The sequence below is a fragment of the Bos mutus genome, chromosome 7, assembly GCF_027580195.1.
Source record: "Bos mutus isolate GX-2022 chromosome 7, NWIPB_WYAK_1.1, whole genome shotgun sequence".
Lineage (NCBI taxonomy): Eukaryota > Metazoa > Chordata > Mammalia > Artiodactyla > Bovidae > Bos > Bos mutus.
In genome coordinates this window covers 88,833,874-88,852,119 of record NC_091623.1, presented here as the reverse complement: position 1 = coordinate 88,852,119, position 18,246 = coordinate 88,833,874, and the positions used below count along the sequence as shown (strand labels likewise).

Below are 18,246 nucleotides of genomic sequence, written 5' to 3'. Positions count from 1 at the left end.
GGTATCTCTCACTGCCTCTGTAATAGCAGGATGGTGGCCTGGGAGAATGTCAGGGTCAGAATTGTCCTTGGCATTTCCCTCATGTGGCCCTTGGGGCTTTGAGTTTTATCTCATTCTCATTGTCCCAAACTCCTCTCTATATTACAGCCTTGGAAGGCCTGGCCACTGTGGACCATTCCCAGCAGTGGTCTTGGCAGCTATGTTGCCGCCACACCCAGACAGAAGCTTAGTTGAGCCTTCTTGTGAACCAGAGATAACAGGCTTGACTTGGGCAGGAAGGGATGAAGCCTTCTGCCAAGCTTCTAGTGCTGACTTCCTACCAGAACCCCCAGAGACTTTGGCCATGCAGCAGTTCTGACCCACTTTTGTTTGCCTGAGCGGCAGGGGGCACCGTCTGCAGCTCTGCCAGCCTGTGCCTTGAGGGGAAATGAGCCCAATTAAATAGGCAGGCCCCTGCGAGGTTTCTCTGCAGCACCATTATTAATCTCATGGAGCATGGAAAAAATACAACCTCACAACTCAGTGACCAATTTTCCTCTGTGATGATGTTCAGGACAGAGGGTTACACAGGGGGATGCCTTCACTGCTGAATTAAAAGGCTGGTTTCCCTCCAGCCAGGATGTCTACCTTTCTCTCTCCCTCCCGCCTCCCCCAGAGCTCCCAGGACTCTGCTCTGAATCCCACAGATTGTCATGGCCTTGGTTCCTGGATAGGCAGGAGCGTGTTATAACTTTGTTTTCTGAACTTATGCTTTTTTTTTTTTTTTTGGAACAGAGCAGCACTTTCCAGAGGTGATGCTAGGGGAAGAATTTCTTAGCCTAAGTCTGGACCAGGTGTGCAGCTTGATATCCAGTGACAAGCTGACCGTTTCTTCAGAAGAGAAGGTATGGCATGGCGCTCTTTGAAACAGAAGCCTCTCTCATGAGGCGGTTGTGGGAAGGACTTGTGATTCAGTGAGATCTCTTTTCCAACTTAAAAAAAAAAAAGGTTTATATATTTTTTGTCCCTTAAAAAAGACTTTCTGGCCCATGATCACTATATATGCTTTATGGACCCTTTAAAGAAGATGTAATGGTGATGATGATGATGGCTTCAAAATGGCTTCCATTTCTTAAACCTTTACAGTTTGCCAAGCCCTATGCTAAGTGCCTGATGTTCTTCAGCTCGTTCAGCCTTCACCTCAGCCCTGTGAGGCAGGCATCACTGTTGTCCTCACATTACAGATAAGGAAACAGACTCAGAGGCATTAACTGTCTGTTCACTCAGTTGGTCTGCATGTCACTTGATCTTAACCACTGTCCCACACGGCCTCTTGTGAATATCCAGTATTTAGGCCCCAGCCAACCTTTGGGGAACATCTAATTCCAATCACATCAGATCAGATCAGTCACTCAGTCGTGTCCGACTCTTTGCGACCCCATGAATCGAAGCACGCCAGGCCTCCCTGTCCATCACCAACCCCTGGAGTTCACTGAGACTCACGTCCATCGAGTCAGTGATGCCATCCATCCATCTCATCCTCTGTCGTCCCCTTCTCCTCCTGCCCCCAATCCCTCCCAGCATCAGAGTCTTTTCCAATGAGTCAACTTTTCGCATGAGGTGGCCAAAGTACTGGAGTTTCAGCTTTAGTATCATTCCTTCCAAAGAAATCCCAGGGCTAATCTCCTTCAGAATGGACTGGTTGGATATTGGAATTTTTACTGAGGAAACCGAGCCCCACAGAGGGGTTAGGAACTGCTGAAATCACACAGTTTTGCGGTAGCCAAGCCAAGAGTAGAACCAAGGTCTCCTGACACCCAGTCCTCTAACTCACTGACCACACACCTCTTCATTTGTGCTGGAAGCGTGACTTCTGCCCCTGCTTAGCTGACCTGTGACTGCTGATGTGTCCTGCCTCCCAGCCTTCCTTATCTCTGACCCTGTCCATTCAACAGGGATTGCCCCTTAGTCGTGCCCACTCTTCTCGACCCCATGGACTATAGCCTGCCTGGCTCCTCTGTCTATGGAGTTTTTCAGGCAAGAATACTGGAGTGGGTTGCCATTTCCTCTGCCAGGCGATCTTCCCAACCCAGGGATAGAACCTGCATCTCGTGTTTCTTCTACATTGGCAGGTGGATCCTTTACCACTCTGCCACCTGGTAAACCATTCTGCTAGGAATATTCTCTACTTTGCTTTTCATCTAGTTGAATTCCCAAACAGTTCAGATTCTTTTTCTACCAGGAAGAATTTCTTTACTCCAGGAGGTATAGTCTACTATACTGGAAATAACACAAACTTGAGTGTTGGCCACTGGGATCCAAATCTTATCTCTTGTATTTACAAATCAGTGATTTGATGTTGGGCAAGAGACTTTGCTTCTCCACCTCTTTCCTCATTTGTGAAATGTAGGAAGTAATAGAACATGTTCCACAGGGTGGTTGTGGGGATTGAAAGAAGTAAGGTATGTAAAATGCCTATTATAGTACCTGTTATCTTGTGGGTGCCTAGTCAATGTTAACTGAATTGACTGTTGACTGGGCATCCGAAATTAATTATTTTCTCCTCTGTGTTCCAGGAAAACACTTACCTTGTTCTCCTTTTTACTGTAATTAGTTCTTAGCCAGTCTTACCTCCTTCACTCACTGTGAGTTCCCAGATGGTACAGACCACACCTTATTTGGGATTTCAGTGGCTCAGTGGTAAAGAATCTCCCTACAGTGCAGGAGACATGGGTCTGATCCCTGGTTCTGGAAGATCCCCTGGAGGAGGAAATGACAACCCACTCCAGTATTCTTGCCAGGAAAATCCCATGGACAGAGGAGCCTGGTTGGCTACAGTCCATAGCATCACGAAGAGTTAGACACTACTGAAGTGACTGAACACACACACACACACACACACACACACCCGCTTACTCATCTCAGTCCTCAGAGATGCTCAGTAAATGTTTCTTTTTTTTTTTTTTTAGCAGAATGGGTTTTTTTTTTTTTTTTTTAGTTTTATTTTATCTTTTTTTTTTTTTTTAATTTTTATTATTATTTTTTTACTTTGCAATATTGTATTGTCCTGGTCCACCCTTAGTGTTCAAGCTTTAGGCCCTTTCCTGAGGGAGTATTCAAAGAAAAGCCCTTGAGGAGGATTTTATGTTGGATATTAGACTGCATCCAAAGGTACCTGTCCAGAGAATGCGGTGAAATTCACAAGGCCCTGCCTGTCATCCTGCAAAAGTTTGATCAAGAAGAAAAGCAGTTGTTGGTTGGAACTATGGGCAGTCCTGGACTTCAGAGGGATCCTCAGAAGGTGCTTGCCACAAGCTGAGCTCTCCTTTAGGTTTAGGGACATCTGTGCTTCTGCTGGCTGATGTGAACAGCACCTCTGCAGGCTTCTTACTGCCCCAGCCTCAGAAATGGAGAGGCCTTCCTCACTTCTTGCCAAGCCTCCGTACTGTCTTCTCTGGACTGTGCTACCAACTTGGCACAATTTGAAGGAATGAACCAGTTAACCGGTGTATGAATGTTGGTCTGTTGGCCAGTTTAGGGCCTACTCAAGCATATGTCAAGTGTAGCTTGAGAAAATGAAAGCAGACATATAAGCAGCAGGATTTGAATCAGTTTAGGGGTGTTGAATTGAGAGGGAGACCCTCCTATCTTAAATTCATGGTGGCCCATCCTGTTCTGAGGTCATAGTAAATTTTCTTCAAGTGAGGGCTTATCTATGCTTGTTGTGCCAGGACAGACGTGGAGATGGTTGTTGGTAGGGGGGTGGCATTGTAGTGCCCTGGAAACTACTTGGGTTTTGGACGTGGGCAGAACTGGTTCCACACTCAGCTTGATGCTTACTGGTTGTATGACCTTGAGAAGTCACTAGTTTCTATGAACCATAATTTACTTACCTGTAAAACTAAAATACTACGAGTGCCTCCCTTATAGAATTGTCTTGAGGATTAGAGATAATGGATTAAAAAATGAAAATACAGTTTTGGTAGGTGCTCAATAAATGGCAGCTATCACTGTAATTATCATAGTTCTCTATTTGGAGGTACCATTGATAAATGGCAGTGCTATCGATTTTGACTCAATATGCCAGCAAATTTGGAAAACTCAGCAGTGGCCACAGGACTGGAAAAGGTCAGTTTTCATTCCAATCCCAAAGAAAAGCAATGCCATAGAATGCTCAAACTACCGCACAATTGTACTCATCTCACACGCTAGTAAAGTAATGCTCAAAATTCTCCAAGCCATGCTTCAGCAGTATGTGAACCGTGAACTTCCAGATGTTCAAGCTGGCTTTAGAAAAGGCAGAGGAACCAGAGATCAAATTGCCAACATCTGCTGGATCATTGAAAAAGCAAGAGAGTTCCAGAAAACCATCTATTTCTGCTTTATTGACTATGCCAAAGCCTTTGACTGTGTGGATCACAATAAACTGTGGAAAATTCTGAAAGAGATGGGAATACCAGACCACCTGACCTGCCTCTTGAGAAACCTATATGTAGGTCATGAAGCAACAGTTAGAATTGGACATGGAACAACAGACTGGTTCCAAATAGGAAAGGGAGTACGTCCAGGCTGTAGATTGTCACCCTGCTTATTTAACTTATATGCAGAGTACATCATGAGAAATGCTGGGCTGGAAGAAGCAGAAGCTGGAATCAAGATTGCCGGGAGAAATATCAATAACCTCAGATATGCAGATGACACCACCCTTATGGCAGGAAGTGAAGAGGAACTAAAAAGCCTCTTGATGAAAGTGAAAGAGGAGAGTGAAAAAGTTGGCTTAAAGCTCAACATTCAGAAAACGAAGATCATGGCATCTGGTCCCATTACTTCATGGGAAATAGATGGGGAAACAGTGGAAACAGTGTCAGACTTTATTTTTGGGGCTCCAAAATCACTGCAGATGGTGACTGCAGCCATGAAATTGAAAGACGCTTACTCCTTGGAAGGAAAGTTATGACCAACCTAGACAGCATATTCAAAAGCAGAGACATTACGTTGCCAACAAAGGTCTGTCTAGTCAAGGCTATGGTTTTTCCAGTGGTCATGTATGGATGTGAAAGTTGGACTGTGAAGAAAGCTGAGTGCCGAAGAATTGATGCTTTTGCACTGTGGTGTTGGAGAAGACTCTTGAGAGTCTCTTGGACTGCAAGGAGATCCAACCAGTCCATTCTAAAGGAGATGAGTCCTGGGTGTTCTTTGGAAGGACTGATGCTAAGGCTGAAACTCCAATACTGTGGCCATCTCATGGGAAGAGTTGACTCATTGGAAAAGACTCTGATGCTGAGAGGGATTGGGGACAGGAGGAGAAGGGGATGACAGAGGATGAGATGGCTGGATGGCATCACCCACTCGATGGACGTGAGTTTGAGTGAAGTCCAGGAGTTGGTGATGGACAGGGAGGCATGGTGTACTGCAATTCATGGGGTCGCAAAGAGTCGGACACGACTGACCGACTGAACTGAACTGAATGGTAAAATAAACCATGGTGTTAACTGCATCTTTTCAGAAACAGAAACATGGCAATTGATATATACACTTAAAACTTGCCTGTAGTAGCTTTCATTTATTCATATGCTTACATATGAGTTGCCCTTTCTGTAGAATCAGTTTGGAGTGTATGTGTTTTTCACATTATTGATTTTGTGTATCATTTTTGGGTCTCAGAAATTATGTGTAACTTCAGAGTTATGCTTTTCAGAAAATATGTTACTCATGGTATGTTTAAGGTTGGCCATGTAATTTTGAGGCTTATTAATTAATAGTGGATTTTGCCTATATTTTCTCTTTGGCAAAACCCATAAGTTTTTTCCTCCTTAATTGATTGCTTATTTCTGGAAATTTAATAGCTGGAAGCTTTGACAGTTAGGTGTTTGTCATTTGAATGCTAGCCTTTTAAGCTTTGAAGATTCTGTAATCTGTTCCAGGAGATTTGGTGATTTCTACTCCTTTTAATCACATTGTGTGATAGGCATAATTGCTTGCATGCACAATGGCTTTTTCTTGCAATATTGTGTTATAGCGAAATTTTTTGAGTGTATTCAAAGCAGTATTAGGGATCGTCAGTTAAGTTAAAATCCAGCTGCATTTAATGTTAGCATTTGCAGAAAATTCAGTTGCATCGGCAGTCAAATAACCTGTATTCAGCAAAATTCAAACCTGAACAGCAGTATCAGTTATATTATGGCTTACTTCTCTACTTGCAGCCTGCAAGTTTCTTTCAACATACATTATAAAATGCAGCCAGGTTTCAGATGTGTCTTACAACTATGCATCTTGAAATAGAGGAAATGTGGTATTTTACTATTAATGATGATTTTCAGTGTCTGTGGCTGGGCCCAGACAGCTTGTTTGCTGGAAGTTTGAAAGTATAGGTTCTGCAGCCAGAATAACTGAATTCGATCCTGGCTCCAGTACTTTAACAAGCTGAGCAACCTTGAACAAGTTACTTATCTCCTACCAGAATGCACACACCATAATAATCAGGAATTTTGTCTGTCCTATGGTTACTGCTAGAGTGGCATCAGGTCCTTGTGTGCTGTGGGCTTAGTAGATCATTCGTGTCTGACTCTTTCCAACCCCACAAACTGCCGGCTCCTCTGTCCATGGGGATTCTCCCAGCAAGAATACTGGAGTGGGTTGCCATTTCCTTCTCCAATGCATGAAAGTGAAAAGTGAAAGTGAAGTCGCTCAGTTGTGTCTGACTCTTAGCGACCCCATGGACTGCAGCCTACCAGGTACCAGGCTTCTCCGTCCATGGGATTTTCCAGGCAAGAGTACTGGAGTGGGGTGCCATTGCCTTCTCCCCATCAGGTCCTTGGTAGATACAAAAAATGTTTGTTGAATGAATGAATAGAAATGCCCTTCTAAATCTCAGTTTTTTCATCTGTGAAAGGGGGGTTGATGATAGTATGCTGCTGCTGCTGCTGCTAAGTCGCTTCAGTCGTGTCTGACTCTGCGCGACCCCATAGACAGCAGCCCACCAGGCTCCCCCGTCCCTGGGATTCTCCAGGCAAGAACACTGGAGTGGGTTGCCATTTCCTTCTCCAATGCATGAAAGTGAAAAGTGAAAGTGAAGTCGCTCAATGGTGTCCGACTCTTAGCAACCCCATGGACTGCGGCCCACCAGGCTTCTCTGTCCATGGGATTTTCCAGGCAGAAGTGCTGGATTGGGGTGCCATTGCTTTCTCCGGATGATAGTATAGTATCTATCTTATGGTGTTGTTCTAGGGATGAAATAAGATGATACATGTACCCATTGATTGGGGCCTTTCTCAAGGGGAAGCTGTTCCCAGGCCCTGTGTTGGTCTGGGTGGTTGGCCTGACCTGTGCCTGGCAGGAGCTAGGCTGGTAGCTATCTTTTGGTCCATCATCCCCAGCACCATCTGGGCCTCTCCCAGAACTCAGATGCTGTTTTTCCTCATAAGCACTTGCTTTTGCCCATGCCTCATCTCTTCTACTATGTTCAAGCTCCTTGAGGGCTATGAGGGTACCTTAGCCATCCGTGTGTCACACACAGTCCTGACGCAGAGCCCTGGGAGACGCTAGGAGGTGCTCAGCAGACATTTCCTGAACAAGTGACAAGGCAGACTGTGGTTGGACTCTGCCCTGAGCCAGCTGAGATTATGGGGACAATTTTAATATTTTTCCAGAGAATAAGGACAAATGTGGGAACTAGAGGTCAGACAGGGGCATGGATCTTTGCCATTTTCTGTCCTGTTTTTCCTCCTTGTAGTTTTTGTTTTAAAATTCCTGTTATTTGAGAGAGGACAAATGGATGTGGTAGGGATCACAGAATCAGTAGTTCTTTGTGATCACGTCCCTGCCCCCATCCTTGCTCAGGCAGAGGAATGACGCAGAGAAACAAGCCCCTCCTAGTCACCTGAGTCTCTCCTATGGGAGGTGTCTCAGGGGCTAGAGCTAATCCTGTGAGCAGATAGCCTGTTTCTTGCATCCCTTTGAGACACAAAGTTCAGCTCTCACCACATGCAGCCTTGTTGACCCAGGGGCAGGGTAAGCAAGCTTCTGGGACACGCATACTGTGAGGAGAAGGGATATGACTAAGTTCTACTGCAGTTTGACCACTGAATTTCTGGATACTAGACTTTTCTGAATCTTTGCTTTTTCTGCTGGTAAATATGTTTCTACTTCTCAAGATTTCCACTCCTTATGAAACTCTGTTGAGGCTTTTCAGAGTGAGAACTAACAGAGAACTGACCCACATTTCAGGTATAGGTCAGCAAGAAATTGGTTGGATCTCTTCAAAAAATTAGATTAATGTCAAGTATGTGTTAGAAAGAGAAGTACAGATTTGTTTCTTTCTGCACGATCACATTTTATGTACTATTATCTCCTAAAACTATCATCAGGGGCCAAATTCTGATATTGTATTTCCTGGAAAGAATTGGACCTTTTCTCCTGGGATCTTTAGTGTTGTGGGCCCTCCTGTCTGAATTCCTGGCCTCTCCAGGGATGGGTCTGGGGTACAGGCAGGAGCTCCCTGGCCAGTAGGCTGAGCTTGAGTGCTTGCTGCCAAGGCACCATCCAGGGACCAAGCAAGTATATCCTGTGCTTAGGCTGGGCTCTTGGCAGCCCTACCACACTCTGAGGTCAGCATTAGACCTGCCAAATTCTCAGCCTGCAAACAATGATCTGGCCTGGACCCCTGAGTCAATGATACTCTTTTTTACTTTTCGCCTCTGAGAGCGCAGTTCACTAAGCACCTGTGACTGGAATTCTACCACACTACGACCAAAAACCCACCTTAACTACTCACTGTGATTATTTCACACACTGTTTTACAAAAGGTGTTTATGTTGCAGTAAGCTCAGAGAAATGAGCAAATGAAAAGTGCACGGCTCAACTTTTACAAAGCCAGCATCCGGATCAAGAAACAGAACTCCAGGTCTTCCTTCCAGTCGCTACCTCCACTTCAAGAAGCCAAACTACTATTTGACTTCTTATAGATCAGTTTTATCAGCTTTTAAGCTTGGTATAAATGGAATCTTGCATGCTTTTGTGCCTGACTTCTTTTGCCCAGAGTACTGTTTTGCACATCATTCTAATTCTTACAACTCGCAAGGCCATTTTGCAGAGGAGGAAACTGAGGCTTATTTACAGTAGATGGTTCTATGATTTGAAGCTGACTATGTCTGCTGCCCTGCTTTTTATTAAGGAACCTCCACCCTGATGGGGAGACCCTTAGTTATTACCATTCAAGAACTTTGGGGGAGTTCCCTGGTTGCCCGTGGTTAGCATTCTGAGCTTTCACTGCTGTGGCCCAGGTTCAGTCCCTGGTGGGTTCCTGTAAGCTGCGAGGCATGGCCAAAAAAAGGGGAAAGAGCTTACAATCTGGGGGGCAGACAGACTGGTAATGTGGCTGAGAAAAGTAGCTGGCTGTAATCTAAGTTCAAGGAAAGCACCCTAGAGTATTTTATTCCAGATTTTGGGGGTAGGAAAGGCCTTATAGGAAAGGGAATATCTGAACTAAAACTTGGAGAATGAAAAGTTGGGTTTTTGGAAATCCATTCAGGCTGAAGGAACTGTAGGAATATAGGCATAGAAGTTTGAAATAACTTACTGAGGGGAGAATAATTTGTGTAATGCCAATCAATGATTTTTGGTGGGGGAGCTGGAAGATAAGGCTGGGAGGGGAGTAGGAGTTGTGGAGAAGGTTAGGAAGTGAGGGCTTTCTTCTTTAGGCCAGTATTTACCCAACTGCATGCTATAAAACCATAATGGTATGAGACAGTTTTAGGTAAAAAAAAAAGTGTTCAGATGAGATGCACTTGGGAGACAGTGGCTAAAACAAAGGAACCAGGTTAAGAAACTGTGGGACTTGTCTGAGCGTTTATATATTATGAGGATCATGAATCTCTAAAAGGGATTTGTAGTTGTATATGATGTGCTCCCCAGGCTCTTTTGGGTCCTAGAACCTCTTTACTATAGAATGTCTCTGGCTTCTAGTATTTTGAGGAACACGTTAAGGAAGCCACCTTTCTTTGGTTGCCCCAAATAATTTTTGATGATTGCATCTGTCGATTTTCCTTTTCATTTCATTAGTGATCTGTATTTTTTGATGGTGAAGCCATCTTCAGAGGATGTTATATCCATGGGAGTCTGGGTTATCCTGGGCTGTGAAGGTGCCCTTTCTAGAACAAGTTTACTGGTTTGGAAATAGATTTTATATTTTTGTCTTGAGTACCCCCTGTACCACCTGGGTAGTATTAATTCAACCCCCGCATCTGTATGTGACATGAGCCTTGGGTTCTGGTTTCTTGAAGATGAAGTTTTCACTCCCCAGGCCATAGGAGATGGTGAACTTCCTTCTACCTTCCCATAGCAGATGGTTGGAGTTCATCTATTCCTGGTTTTACAGCTGAGGCTACACTGTCCTCAAGGAGCCTGTGGCCTACACATTCAACCTGATGGGATACTTGTCCTGAACCATTAAAGCCCATATCGGAATTCTGCAAGCCTGTGAGCCATTTTGGTCTCAGCTTTCATTCAGCTCCCAGACTTAAATCCTTTGTTATTTAAAGCACTCAGCATTTACCTCTTGCTTCTGAGTATGGCTCAAATCTATTTTTTGGTTTTATACCATTTTTTCACGTGTTTATATAGGGGAAGATTCCTTCTGAGTCAGCTCAGTATGCCATGTTGGCTAGAAGTTGTTGTCCCTCCTTGGGTCATGTTCCCGTCCTTTGTAGGATTAGTACAACTGAAGTAGTCTGTCAGCTTGGAGGCCTTTGTGTCAAACCATTGTGCTTCAGTCCTTTCCCTTATCCTTTGTATAGTGAATCATAGTGGAAGTGTTTTTGCTGGCTGTAGACAGTAGTAGAAATCTGAAGGACAATTTCCAGGCAAGGTGCTGTTATTGTTATAGTTTTGTCATTGTTTTTGTTTATATGAATTCAGATTTCTGGCGGTGTGCTGTTGGAGGAAGAGAAAGAACCACGTGCCTAGTCATTCCTGCTTTGATTAACCTATTTATTCTCTCAAGAAATACTTCTTGAGTGCTTTCTGTGTGACAGATACTACGTTAGCCATAGGAGAGACATTGATGAACAGATAAACACAAAATTCCTAGCCTCATGGAACTTACAATTACATGTAGGGAGACAGATATTGTCAAGCTAAGCTAAGCTAAGCTAAGTCACTTCAGTCGTGTCTGACTCTTAGCGACCCCATGGACTGCAGCCTACCAGGCTCCTCCGTCCATGGGATTTTCCAGGCAAGAGTACTAGAGTGGGGTGCCATTGCCTTCTCCGGATATTGTCAGACACACATGCAAATAAATATGCGGCTACAGACCGTGAGCACAGGGTGCTGTGAAAGTGCAGACTGAAAGCAGTAGTTGTGATTGCTGCCCTGACATCATGACTGGGTAGACGACTTTCTCACTGTCTTACCTCAAGTTCTCTTTTTGTGAGTGTCTCTAGCTGTTTCACAGGACTCTTGTGGGTCTAAAATGAAACAACTATAAGAAAGAGCTTATTCAGTGTCAAACCTTAGGATGATGATATTATCTGAGAGACGAGGGCAACTAGATGAGGTTTTCCTAGAGTCTGGGGAGCCTTCAGACCAGTGATATGCTGGTAAATGTTTAGCAGTTGGCTCTCCAATAAAAAATTCCAAGAGCTTTGATTTGTTTGCTGATCCCTTTGCTAATTTCCATGGTGTAAATATTTCCACCAAGGTAATGTCACTAGACACTGAATTGGGACCAGCTCCAATCCATCACTGCTCCCAGCTGTGTCCCATGCTGTGTGTGGCCAAGAATGGGAATATAGTTAACACACCTCTTGTTAAGTTTTGATTTGAGAAAGAGCACAGAAGTGTGACAGGATCACTCTTGTGTCTGGATATGCTGTCTTGTCTTTTTTAAAAAAGTAATCTTATTTAAGTTTAAAACGTTTTTATTAAAATATAGTTAACATACAATATTTTGTTAGTTTTAAGTGTACATCATAGCAATTTGACACTGAAATACATTATGAAATGATCATGTTAAATCTAGTACCTGTCTGTCCCCACACACTTATTACAATATTATTGACTGTATTGTTTATGCTGTATATTGCATCCCTGTGACTTATTTTATAGCTGGAAGTTTGCACCTCTTAATACCCTTCACCTGTTTTACCCATCCTTCCACCCTCCTTCTGTCTGACAACCATCTGCTTATTCTCTGTCTGTGAATCTGTTTTCGTTTTGTCTTGTTTGTTCATTTGTTTTGTTGTTTTTTAGATTACATATATAAGTGAGATGATATGGTATTTGTCATTCTCTGACATTTCACTAAGCATAATATCCTCTAGATCCATCCATGTTGTCTCAAATTTCACTCTTTTTTATGGCTGAATCATATTCTCTGTGTGTGTGTGTGTGTATTTCACATTGGAAGTGCTGTCTTCTTGATTTAAAATCATGGTAGTGCATTTGGCAAATGCTATTGGCTCAGTCCCTAGGAAAGAAAAATGTACCAGGGGATGTTCTAGGATGACAGGGAGGGTGCAGTTAGGATTTTGGATTTAGAAACATAGTTTTCCAGCTCAACAGAGTGCCCAGGTTTTTCAAATCATTGTGCCTCTGAGATGCTATATTGCATAATGTTAAACCTGAATTTTTGGCATTAGAGGTGAGTCCATGTCTCAGATCCACTGCTTCCTGGCAGAAGGGTCTTGCACAGGTTGCCAGCCTCTCTGAGGCTGTTTTCTCATCTATAAAATGTGAGCAGTGGTACCTCCTTCACAGAGTCTGCTGCTGCTGCTGCTGCTAAATTGCTTCAGTCGTGTCCGTCTCTGTGCGACCCCAGAGACGGCAACCCACCAGGCTCCCCTGTCCCTGGGATTCTCCAGGCAAGAACACTGGAGTGGGTTGCCATTTGCTTCTCCAATGCAGGAAAGAGAAAAGTGAAAGTGAAGTCACTCAGTCGTGTCCGACTCCTAGCGACCCCATGACTGCAGGCTACCAGGCCCCTCCATCCATGGGATTTTCCAGGCAAGAGTACTGGAGTAGGGTGCCATTGCCTTCTCCGTCACAGAGTCTAGGGTGGACTAAATGAGGTCATACATGTAAAATGCTCAGCACTGTGCCTGCTGTTATTGCTGAAATTAGTCCTTCTCAATCTTGAGTAGCAAATCAGGTCCAAAGAATCTAGGTTTTCCCCTGATGTTCTCAAAGGTAGCTTATTTCCCCATCCCGTGTTTGGCTGAGAATCACCCTTAACTGGACCTTTCCCCTTGCCAAGTCACTGCCCTGCCCTATTTTAATCTGAGTCCCCCTCTTCATTCTCAGAACACGTTATTTTTCTTTTATTTATTTTTAATTGGAGGATAATTGCTTTACAACATTGTGTTGGTCTCTGCTGTACGTCAGCATGAATCAAGCGGGGCAGAGTGCCCCAGGGCTACCCTCTTTGCTCAGTATGCAGGTATGTCTGTCTTGGCTCCCTCTATAACTTAGGGGGCAGAGTGGAAGGATTGGGTCATCTAGTGTTTTCTGACCAAGGCTTGTGCTTACATCGGAGGTGTGAGCTGAGGACTATAAAATCCGATTTTCTCCATCTCCTTTCCATGTAGCAACCTTGTAGCACTCAAAAATTGGTTCTGAAACATGAAGCAGTGAGGAAATGATACTATGGACTTCCCTTGTGGTTCAGCTGGTAAAGAATCCGCCTGCAATGCGGGAGACCTGGGTTCGATCCCTGGATAGGGAAGATCCCCTAGAAAAGGGAAAGGCTACCCACTCCAGTATTCTGGCCTGGAGAGTTCCATGGACCGTATAGTCCCTGGGGTTGCAAAGAGTCGGACACGACTGAGTGACTTTCACTTTCTTTGTCTAAAAGTGAAACACTAAGTGTGCCTTGGGGGCAACTGGTTATTTCATCATGGGGTCCACAAAAAAAAATTTTTTTTTCATCTGAGTAGACATTACCCTGTCCCATGATTGAAACCACAGGATTGCTGCTTAGATCTAACAGACCAAGGGTTTATGCAGTTTTCCTTTAAAGGGCCAGAGAGTAAATATTTTAGGCTTTGTGGGCCACAGCGTCTCAATTCAGCTCTGCTATTAAAGTGTGAAAGCAGCCGTAGATGATTTGTAATGAGTGAGCATGGCTGTGTTCCAAGAAAATTTTATTTACAAAAACAGGTGCATGTGGCCTGTGGGCTGAGGTTTGCCAACTGGGTAGCTACTGAGAATAACGGGAAAGAGTCTGAGCATTAGAGATGGGAGTATGTGGACCTAGCTCTGCTGCTTTCTGGCTCTGGACTTGGGTGAGTCACTCAGTACGGGGCTGGAGTGTATACTCACTGGCTGTCAGGAGAGTCTGTGGTTATGGTATCCCTGGAGAGTGTGGTGCTGGGCACGAGCTGCTGCTGTTTCTACTTGTTGCCCCTTTGCCTTGGCCACTCTTTTGACAGCAGGGGCTGTTGGGAACGATCGTAGGCCCATAGGCTAGTTGGAAGTTCATTTGCTTATTTTCCAAGCATGACATCTAAATGAAAAAAATATGCGACCTCCTCTAGCTGTGGAGAAGGTCACCGTTGCTGCCAAGTGCTATGGCTTTCACAGCTGAGTAGGTAAACAGTGCAACTGAGCGGAACCAGTTAGACAAGTCAAGCCAAAAATAAAGATAAGGTTAAATATCGACTTCATTAGACTCAGCCTGCATTGCAGCTTCTATAACAAAGACTATGCTGATTGGCAGGGAAGGGTGTGACCAGCGAATCCCACCTACTCAAGGCCCTGTTGTTCATTCTTTAGGAAAGCGTTCTCATCCAGCCATGTGCTCTGGGCCTGGCACTGTGCTTGGTGGCAGGAAGTGCAGAGATAGAGCTGATACCCTTCTCACCCTGCAGGAATCACAGTCCAGTAAAGGGAAGAGGAAGGCAGTGTGAGCAACCTAGGTGCAGAGCAGGTGTGGCTGTCCGTCACCTAACCCAGCAAAGTCAGGCGTCTCTGGCATCCTTTGGTTCTAGGGCCTGGCTCTGCTTCCCTAATCCTGCTGCCTGCTCCAGCCTGCTTACAAGCTCATTCTGAACTCTTTTGTCCATTCATTCTTTAAATACATTTGAATGTATATTATGTGCCAACAAGTAAGACAAGATCCCTGTTCTCATGAATCTTAAGGGCTAATTGAAGAAACACACAAGTATTTACAAAATAATGCAATAAGGTTGAGACACATAGCTCCGTGAGTTAATAATTTTTAGAAATGAACTAGACAAGGAGTATTTCCATGACGTGTGTGTCTATGTTTGTACACATGTAGGTTATTTTATATAGAAATGGAAGCAAACTACACATGTATACTGCTCCTTCCCTTCTGTTCCATTCCACTCTCCTCTCTTCCTTCTCTTCTCTTTCTGATGGATTCCTTTCTGATATCTCATGCAATCCGAGTATTCTCAGCCTGACTTAAGTACATGTTTAGGAAATAGGGCCAAAGCATTAGTAACATATCAATACGCACAAATACACAGTTAGAATAAGAAAAATTGGAGGTTTTTAACCCACACTGGGAGATATAGCTTTCATTTCAACTTGTGAATTTTGAAATTGTAAATTTTTCTGTAGTATTTACCTTTTCCCTTAGGATTTCTTTTCTTCTGCCTTCCACTTTTTATTTTGAAAAATTTCAAACCTATGGTAAAGTTGGAAAAGAATGAACATTCATATATTCCTTACCTAGATTCACCATTTGTTAACATTGTGCTTCATTTGCTTTCTCTCTTTCTCTCTATAATCTTTTATTTTGTTGAATATTTAACTTTTATTTTTGACAGTAAATTGTAGACATCACGACACTTTACTCTTAAGTATTTTAGCTTGCCCTTCCCAAGAACAAGGAAATTCTCTTTCTGAGCCGTAAAACCATTATCATACCAAACAAATATAACACTGACACAGTAATATTTTCTAATATACAGTCAGCATTCAAATTTCCTAACAGTCTCAAAAAAAGTCTTTGATGGTTGTTTCTTTTTAATCCATGACCAAATAAGGATCATGCTTTGCATTTAGTTCTATGTCTCTGAAGAAAAAGATTAAGCGTGCATGGTGTCATGACCGACTCTTTGAGACCCCACGGACTGTAGTCCGTCAGGCTCCTCTGTCCATGGGATTTCCCCGGCAAGAATACTGGAGTGAGTTGCCATTTCCTTCTCCAGGGGTTCTTCTGTTTCCATTCCATTTTCAGTGTCTTTCATAATGCTAACAGCTTTTTTAAACGGCAATTAAATTTTTTTTTGTTTGTTTATCTTTGACTGTGCTAGGTCTTTGTTGCTGCACTTGGGCTTTCTCTAGTTGTGGCAAGTGGGGGCTGCTCTCTGGTTGTGGTTCTTGGGCTGCCCATTGTGGTGGCTTCTCTTGTGGACCACAGGCTCTGGGCACGTGGGCTCTGTAGTTGTGCGACAGAGCACTGGCTTCGTTGCCCCTCAGCATGTGAAGTCTTCCTATACGAGGGATTGAACCTGTGTCCCCTGGATGGCCAGGGAAGTCCCCAATGCTAACAGTTTTGAAGAATCCAGGACACTTATGTTGAAGAGTGTCCCACACATGGAGTTGTCTGTTTCTTTGCTATAAGGTTCAGGTTTAACATTTTAGAAAGACTACTGCATAGGGAATGCTGTTTCCCTCTCATTAAGTCACATTCAGGAGTGTAATATAAATTTGGCCTGTTTACTAGTGGTGTTAACTTTGACCACTAGTTAAAGGTGGTATCTGTCAGATCAACCAATCTGAATCTCCCCCACTCTCCCTATGTAATTAATAAGTATTCTGTCAGATGACACTTGGAGAACTGTAAATATCTTGTTCCCAACAGTTTTTCACCCAGTGTTTTCAGCATCTGTGGTCGACACTGAATAACTGAATCAGTTATTATACTGGTGGTTGCAAAGTGATGTTTTTTTAATTCTGTGCTTTTACCTTGTTAGCTGGCACTTTTCTGTGAAGAGCAGCCTTCCCATACTTTTTAAAGTATGGATTCTTTTTATTCTTTGGGTTTTGATTCATTGCTATCTTTTTCTTTTAACTAAATATATTTTAAATGAGGTATGATTTACACCGGAGAAGGCAATGGCACCCCACTCCAGTACTCTTGCCTCGAAAATCCCATGGATGGAGGAGCCTGGTGGGCTGCAGACCATGGGGTCGAGAAGAGTCAGACACGACTGAGTGACTTCACTTTCACTTTTCACTTTCATGCATTGGAGAAGGAAATGGCAACCCACTCCAGTGTTCTTGCCTGGAGAATCCCAGGGACGGGGCAGCCTAGCGGGCTGCCGTCTATGGGGTCGCACAGAGTCGGACACGACTGAAGCGACTTAGCAGCAGCAGCAGCATGATTTACACACGGTGAGATGTATAGATATTAAGTGTAAGATTTGATTAGTTTTGACAAATGCACTTGCCTATATAGCTCCCTCTCTATTAAGATATAGAACCTATCCATTATCACCAAAAGCTTCTTTGGCCCCTTCCCAGTCAGCACTGAATTATTTCTTCATTATCCTGTTAGATGTTTGAATTGTCCCAAATGTTGGCAATGAAAAAGCCCTATCTAGCTCGCTCTGGTCTGTCTGTTGTGTCCCCTTGATCTTTGAGCACTTTCTTGCTTTCTGGCACAAGAAAGCGTTTTGTCTTATTATTAGTTGTTGTTATTATTGTTTTTAACAGCTGAAAATATCCCGTGTCAAAACTAGTTTAATAATTTCTCCACTGGTGGACTTCAGATAGTTTCTGTATCCTCTTAGAAAAATCCTGCAGCAAACATCTTGGAACACATATTCTTGTACCACTTGTGTAAATATTTTTGTTGACTAGAGCTCTGGAAGTTCTATTTCTAGGTCAAAGATATGCACATTTGAATTTTTGATTGCTATTGCCAAATTCTGCCTTCCCCTCTTAAAAAGCCATGTTAATTAAGCTTCCATAAACAGTGGTGGTTTCCCCGCTGTGTTACCAATGCTGACGTTTATGCCTGTCTGTGTGTATGGTGGTGCAGGCTTTGAATCTGAACTTAACTTTGAGTAAGGCGAACATTCAAACCATAGATTCCCCTTTTTGGTTCCAAGACCTGTTTTGATTTGTATAGAAATGAAATCTCTCCTCAAAGGAAAGGTTCAATCCAAGGAGAAATTTTTGCCATTCTCTGTCATTCAGTTTCAAATTCACCATTATTACCAACTTTCGTGGGGGACATCTTTATAGTTTTTGTTCTGCATTAAACGAACATGGGAAATAGATGAAGAGAGGGATTTT

General features: G+C 43.5%; 1 protein-coding gene across 2 annotated transcripts in view; it reads left to right on the top strand.

Annotated features, from left to right (window-relative positions):
* KLHL3 (kelch like family member 3) overlaps positions 1-18,246 on the top strand; it is a 127,085-nt gene that overhangs the window by 64,066 nt on the left and 44,773 nt on the right. For both annotated transcript variants that reach the window (XM_070374383.1, XM_005891693.2), the window contains exon 6: positions 775-884. In XM_070374383.1, coding sequence (XP_070230484.1) covers positions 775-884 — 110 coding nt within the window. The remainder of the gene's footprint in view (positions 1-774; positions 885-18,246) is intronic.